Source organism: Phanerochaete carnosa (genome assembly GCF_000300595.1).
Source record: "Phanerochaete carnosa HHB-10118-sp unplaced genomic scaffold PHACAscaffold_9, whole genome shotgun sequence".
NCBI lineage: Eukaryota > Fungi > Basidiomycota > Agaricomycetes > Polyporales > Phanerochaetaceae > Phanerochaete > Phanerochaete carnosa.
The window spans coordinates 511,667-518,806 of record NW_006767636.1 but is presented as its reverse complement, the minus strand read 5'-3'; the positions used below and the strand labels follow the sequence as shown (position 1 = coordinate 518,806).

The 7,140-nt window shown below is 55.4% G+C and overlaps 3 protein-coding genes across 3 annotated transcripts in view; 2 read left to right on the top strand and 1 right to left on the bottom strand.

Moving 5' to 3' along the window:
- Positions 1 to 98, top strand: part of PHACADRAFT_261895 (uncharacterized protein) — a 4,351-nt gene extending 4,253 nt beyond the window's left edge. The window contains exon 2 of the mRNA XM_007399388.1: positions 48 to 98. The gene's annotated coding sequence lies outside the window, so the exon portion shown is untranslated. The remainder of the gene's footprint in view (positions 1 to 47) is intronic.
- Positions 99 to 2,268: 2,170 nt separating this feature from the next.
- On the bottom strand, positions 2,269 to 2,917 carry PHACADRAFT_261893 (uncharacterized protein). The gene has a single exon (XM_007399387.1). It carries the CDS (start codon positions 2,660 to 2,662, stop codon positions 2,399 to 2,401), a length of 264 nt encoding a protein of 87 aa, XP_007399449.1. The 5' UTR covers positions 2,663 to 2,917; the 3' UTR covers positions 2,269 to 2,398.
- A 1,096-nt stretch (positions 2,918 to 4,013) lies between these two features.
- PHACADRAFT_261892 (uncharacterized protein) overlaps positions 4,014 to 7,140 on the top strand; it is a 4,959-nt gene continuing 1,832 nt past the window's right edge. The window contains exons 1-2 of the mRNA XM_007399386.1: positions 4,014 to 4,156; positions 4,213 to 6,665. Coding sequence (XP_007399448.1) covers positions 5,308 to 6,665 — 1,358 coding nt within the window. The 5' untranslated portion in view covers positions 4,014 to 4,156; positions 4,213 to 5,307. The remainder of the gene's footprint in view (positions 4,157 to 4,212; positions 6,666 to 7,140) is intronic.

The window sequence follows — 7,140 nt, the reverse complement described above, 5'->3', positions numbered from 1 at the left end:
TCCAGAATATGTCACACATTCGCGTGGTCCGCCCAGCGGACCTCAATTAATGTCACCGGTTCCAGCATGTAGTTTTGTAGAAGTTAGCGGAAGAACGTGCCAAGCAACGTGGGCCCGGTAGTCTGTGTGGGTGAGTTCACTCAACGCCGCGGTCACGCTCGGCCAGTTTACTTTCCAGCTCTGTCGCCTTAGGGCCTCTGCACGAGCTGTGCTAGTAGGCTGTACATGTCACGGTGCCGCCAGTGGCAAGCGTTCCAATTAAACGCGCGTGGCTGTGGGGACGTACACCGACAATGTCGTATTCTGAGCGATCTTTCTCCGCAAGCATCTCAAGCATCTTATGAGAGAACTGCCCGTGTACTCTTAAGCTTATGTACATCCGACATTGTCTGCAGGAAATTCGCACAGTCCTCTTCGCCGTCGGGGACAGGTGTACAGACCATGACCCGATCCAGACTGCGAATGAATCTCGAGACCATTTTGGCACGAGCATCGGGGCTTTGCCTCGCAGAACAAGAACATACCAGTCTCATGGGCTCAGAGCGAAATTGAGTGTGCTAGAATTTCTCGACTGTTTTCGCATAAAAAGCGTGTGATTTTTCTGCAACTTAGCGCACTAGCCTAACCCAGATTCCACCCGAGCCCCTCCATCACGTCTTCTGCACTGCACTCCCTCTTTGAACTTATTCCATAAATATCTCGCTTGACACCGAACGTCTTTGTTAACGTGGCGTACCGCTCGTCATAAAAGCAGGGCCGCGTTCAGCAATTGAAAGCAAAAGCGACGGCGACTTCGGTTGGGAAAAGTCGAGATATTACCATCTGGACGAAACCCAAGCGGGATGACGTCGCAAAGTACGTTCCGCTACTAAAGCTGAAGTGTTTGCCAGTCACGCCTCTCTTAGTAAGAAGGTAGCAGAGCTGTATACTGCGCATCTAGCTTGCCGACACATGAGCCAGGAACAAGTGGATCGACTTCTACGTATGATATTGCACATGGAAAACTATCTCCAGTGGCCCATGGGATTTCCTAGGCCCTGCTAACGCCCTCGACGCCATGTCATCTCCAGAGTGGCCTCGTCATGATTCACAAATCGTTGACTGGAAGGGCTTGATGAAGCATGCACCATGCGCAAGAGCTCGCGTGACATGAGTGCTCAGCGCTCAGCCGTTCATCGCGCCATGCCGAGCTCTCTACGTCCCTGCGCAGTGCGAAGATTGGCCGGCGGAGGTCGTCGCCGAGACAGAAGTAAGATCTCAAAGGGAAGCAGAAGACGATCGAGGGACGAGATGGAACAAGGGGACATCTCCAGTGCGAGCAAGACGTATCCGGGGAATGGCCTGCGTCCCAACGAAAACATGCAGCACCCTTGCCAGCTCAGACGCAGGAAGACAGAAGGCCGCGCGCTGGCCAAGTCACTGAAGAAGCGTATGTTGTAAATCCCATCCTATTTACTTGGCTCCTACTGTCGGCGATCGCACGCCCGGCCCAACGGGATCTACACCTGTCTTTTGGGACCAAAGTCTTCTCACGTATCGGCGCAAAGTGGCTGCCTGTGACCCCAGTGCGGAAATATGTCAGCCAGCGCACTGTAGTCGGCCCTTTTACTAACCTTAATTATTCACAAGGCACAAGAGTGAAGAACCTTATGGTGTATGTCATCGCATTGAGGAAGGATGGCTACGTAACCCCCGCTATGCCTGGGAATACGGCACCAAGGTTACGAAGAAGCGGCAGGGCGGCAAGGGCGAGGAGTGGCGGGAGAGTATCATACCGCGGACATTCACGTCAGTCAATGTCTTCGTCTCCCTTTGCCACCGAGTAGCGCTGACACGGGGCGCAAAGACGGCCTGAAAGACGACGAACTGCAAATCAATCAGCTAACGGAGAACTTGAAGATGCCAGAGACACCAGCAGATTCAAGAACTATCTAATGTATGTCCTTGAAACACGCCTCAAGCGTGAGTAGGCTATTCATCCACCCGTCCAGCTCGGTAAATTTCACGACGAGCCTGCGTCACAATCTGCGTACGAACAGCGCTCAAGGCGACCGAGAGCTGGATGAAATAAGACGCAAAACCCACGAGAGGTATCGATGCTAGCCAATGATATGGATGAAGCAGAACGCTGTCACTGTGAACAAACGCCTGCTTGTTGCGGGCGAGGGGAAGCGTGTCATGCAAAACTTGTACACGCTAAGTCAGACCGAGTCGTGTGCTGGATCTCGCCGTTGACGTGCGTACTCTCCCCTGTTGTTGGCAAGACTAATTGCTGACGTAAGCTGCTCAGGGAAAAGTACCTCATCCGCTTGTATGCATTACCTCCATGCGCACAGACAGAGTTTGAGTTCAAGAAACGTTGCTTAGTCACTATTCCTAGTCATCACTAGCACCGTCGTTACCGCTGAGAGCGAGTAGGCCATCCTTGGAGTATATTCGCCCTCATATGGCCAATTTTGCGCATATCGATAGCATTTCTATCTACCATAGGTGTACCAGGAAGCCGAGCAAGAGGCAGAGGAGCGACGCACGAAGGAACGGGAGCACGAAACGGTGGCAGCGCCTCATCCAAGGTTTGCATGCGCGTCGGCGGGTGCAGGAGCCGTACGCTAGTCCCGGTGAGCCGCAACATGCGGCTGACGGGCGGGAGCCAGAAGAACATGTTAATGATATCATGGCGCACCTAGCATGCAGTATTAATCCATGTCCAGGGACAACAAGAGGCAAGTGGGTTCTTGATCGCAGTGAATGATGTGGTTAAGCCGTACACGTTGCCACATGATTTTCATGAAGCACTTCCACTTCCTAGGCATGTCATCGTATCCAATAGACCCGGGGGCAAACCGTGGAACGCGCGCAATGACGCCGGCATAATAGCACCTCCGCCCTCGTCGCAGCTTATAATGGAAATATTTGACATCGAAGAGGGTGCCGGGCCACTCGAGGAAGTACAGATATCCGGGGTGCACGCGCCCCTAGAAGGCGCAGCCAAGAACATGGTCGAGCATGCGGCGGCGCACGCTCAAGTGCAAAAGGACATCACAGACGCATCGGTAGTGAAGACACTGCCAGAGCCTGTGGGTCAGGTGGCCACCCCGGAGTTAGCACTAAGCCGAGCCGCGGTGGGACAAGCATCCCTGTGAAGACGAAGGGCGATGTGAGCAGGAAAGACTACCGATGGGAAACAAGCTGCCGGCGTGGGCGCAAGCATGCGCGGGACGACGACAGCGGATCTGCCGAGTCTGAGGCAGATGAGCCGGTGCTAGCTTCGTCAGTCAAGCGGATGCGCATGACTGCTGCACCCTGGTAAAGTTAGACCGTATGCTACGTTCACGCAAAATGGGGACTGAATCTCAAGTGCGGGCGGAGCGCGAGGAAGAGAAAGCGTCCCGGAGGGCCGTCGCGGAGTGACATGGTGGCTAGAGCTGAGTCATGCCTATCTTGTCATAGACCCATTATACGTTTAGGCTTTTTGCAGACCCATTTGGTCGGCTCTGGTTGTCTCCTGGCGCATCGCACTGCGCATTTCTGCAATATCGACTTCGGTGAGCTCACGTCAATTGGCTGGACTGGCAGTATGGTAGAGTTTGGCGAGGATGCGTATGCTCAGTCTAGGGCTACCGTACACGTATGTCGGCCCCGTTAAGCCAGGACGTCCCACGGACGTGAGAGGCGGACGACATATAAGGGTCTGTGCCGTGTGAGGCCTCAATAGACCCTTTCTCGCTGTTCGCATCACGCAGTTTGCCTTGTCCGTCTCTCCGGGACCTATGTTATTCGTTTTGTTTCTTCTGAAGGAGCGCCACAAGTTTTCTCCCAGATTCAGATTTACATCTGTAGATGCAACCTCGGTAAATTGCTGGCAGGATCCATGCATCGGTGCCTTTCGTCTCCTCAATGCAGAGTTCATATATTTGGTTTGGTTTTGGCAATCCCGCTCATTCACGCTCAGGGCCTACCATGCCATAGCTGTCTTAGGTTTGATATCTTAGTACAAGCTTCCATTCCCCTGGCCAAAATTGGAAAGCCCCGTTTGGTCTTTCTTCCTCGCATTGGCTTCGGTAATCTCAGGGGGATCCTCATATCGTCAGGAAAGCCGTCTAACCCTGCTTGCCTCCGCTACCCATCTTCTGTAGCCCTGGTCGAGCCTTCCAACGTGAGCCGTCTAGCTAACACCGTGCAATTTACCTGCCATTGCTAATCTCATTCTAGGTCACTATGGCCCAAGCACCTCGGAACTCTTCTCAGTATTCTGGGGATCGTCAGCAAGCCTCGCAGAGGCCGCGGTTACCACCTCAATTCACTCCCCTGGGACGGGATAATATGGCACCAGACTCATCCGCAAAGTATTCTCCAGAAGCAATCGCAATGCAGAGATCAATAGACTCGGGTTATGGAAGCGAATTTTCCAAGTCTCCCATATCCAGCTCCCCAGATGATCCTTTCTCTGGTAGCGGACATGACTTGAAGGCGAGCACAACAGACCCGCACAAGCGAGTGCCTTCAGATGGTAACACCTCAACACACCATCACCGAGCCTCTCGGGAGCCCTCTCCAGCTCTCATTGACTTAGACAGTCCCACGCACGACGGAGGGGGAAGGTCGTATGACGCCGCAGCCCCTGCTGTTCCTCCCCTCGCTCTCTCATCCAAACCCCCACCCGGGGAAGAGGATCGTATTCCCAGGCCCGATCCCCAATCTCTAAAGCACAAAACTTCTTACAACAGCCGTCCTGTGCCCACAGCTTCCATCTCGGTCTCGCAACGGTCGCCGCCGCCGCCATATTCGCCCCCGCTGTCCTCGCCGTCGGCGCCATCTGTGGGGTCTTACCAGACTAAACCTCTCGAACGCCCTTCCGACGGTATTCACAGCTTCCCTACCCCACCCCCAGAACCGCTTATTACGAGCACAAGGAGAGTCCCCAATAAAAAACCTACCAACTTGCAGAATAGAGCGAGTCCGGGTAACGGGGTCTCGCCTACGACGTCCCACAGTGATGCTGGCCGATCTCCTTCTTGCCCTGCCGAGCCAGCGTCCACGCGGCCCAATGAGCGCGGCCCAACCTCAACTCCGCCGCAGGTGCGGCCAGCGACATGCCCTGGCAGCTCTCCTTTCCCCACTCCACCGACTTCCCCGTACTCTCCGGATGAAGATGAAAAGCCCAGACCGGCTATAGAATCCTATACAACGGATCGAACACCCAACGCCGGGGCAACGCCTCGCGTAGCTACACCCCCACAGAGTACGCGCGCGGGGGCCCCCGCGGATCGCCAGCCCTCCACCCCTGGCCATCGTATGGTTGCTGTCATGAATCTGTCGCCTCCTCCCCCGCAATCTTCTGCATCTTCTTCCCCGCAATCTTCTGCGCCTCCTTCCCCGCAATCTTCTGCATCTCCTTCCCTGCACTCTTCAGCAGCGTCTCCCGGTGAAAATGCAGGCTACACCGAGCTCCTGGGCCCTCAACCTCTCCATTCGTTCACGTCTCTCGGTCTGTGGAGTTATCTCCAGAAACCCGCCAGGGACCTCGGTCCTCAAGGCGTCTCGCAGCTTGCGGCGTCTCGAAAAATTCCTCTCGATTTACGTGTCATTTTTGGGCTTCACTGCAAATTCCATGCTATGCCAGGTCCCGGAGAGCAGCAGAGCAGAGACGATCAGCCTTGTTATGGCGCCGGATCCCTGGAGGGCGTCTGGAAGCTAGCGGATATGATGAAATACTCGACCCCGTCGGCCCCTCTCTCTGCTTTCAGGCAATTCCCGAAAGGAAAACTCTACTCCGTCACACCCATGAATTGCGATACACAGTGCCCCCTTCAGAAACGTTTCGACGGCACAGGCGCGATACAGAATGAGCTAGCGGATACACCGTGCTCGTCTCTCGGCGTCTCTGGTCTTCTGCAGAAGCTCAACGAGGTCTTCGGTACAACGTATCAGCTCAACAACCACTTGTCCTCTTTGCTCGGCGGCTACGTGAACAAGGCCGACTGCGACTTCGGAAGGGTCTATGGCGAAGTTCGGCGCGGGTGGTTCTGTGACGTGGACCGTCTGCAAGGTCGTTTGGAGAGAGGCGCACGGCAAGACTACGGGATGCGCAAGAGGGCTATCGACTCTAACCGAGGCCTCATCGTCCAGCCCCGCACCCCACCACGTCGTGTATGGGACCTGTACAGCAACCGCGTCCTTCCCTTCTGGGTGCTCCTCTCCAAGGACATACCGAGAAACCTTTGGGCGGTTTCACATAGCTGGGTGAATGATAGACAGCGCAAGTTCATCAGAACGCGCGTGAACGGTTATGAGTGGGCACTGCCTATTCCCCGCGACGTCGAACTCGACCACGTGCGCATCGAGCTGCTGAACCTGGGCGCCGAGTACGTCTGGTTGGACGTGCTTTGTCTGAGACAGCAGGTGGATGAAGAAAGACGTACCTGGCTCAGCTGGGACTCGGACAGATGGCAGAACGTGGAGACGTTGCGGCAGAAGGAGTGGAGACTCGACGTCCCCACTATCGGACATGTCTTCCGGTGCAAGCCGTCGCAGGTGGTCATCACGTATTTCAGCGGTCTCGGCAGGCCATTCTGCGTAACCGCGGAGATGTTCAACGACGAAAGGAGCTGGCTCAACCGAGTCTGGACGATGCAGGAGACTACCTCCAACTGGCTCCTCGGAGGGCTGGTGCCTGAGGAGTTCATGGTTCGGAAGGAGGACTTGGACTTGCCGACACAGTTCCACGACGGGGTTTGCAGTCTGCTGCAGGTGCTGGCGCGGGACCCACCAGACTTGTTTGCCTTAGCCAAAGTCTTACGAAGCCGGCGCGGTACTCACCATATCGACCAAGTCAGCGCGTTGGGACTCCTCTTGAAGTGTCCCGCTCTACCGATCTACGACACGAAGCAGCGCTGCGAAGACGGTTGGGGCCAGCTCGTGCAGCAGATGTCGCACAAACACCGGACTGACCTCCTTGTCAACTGCCCTGTGGTCGGCAACGCTCCGGGAACTAAATGGTGCCCTTCGTGGTCTCAACTCATGCTGGGGAAGACGATACCCTCGGAGACCACTGTCATCAACTATTCCGAAGGCGAGCTGCTCAACTGTAGCCCGATATCTCACGATCCCTCGGTCAACCTTGGAGTTGTTTACTGGAAC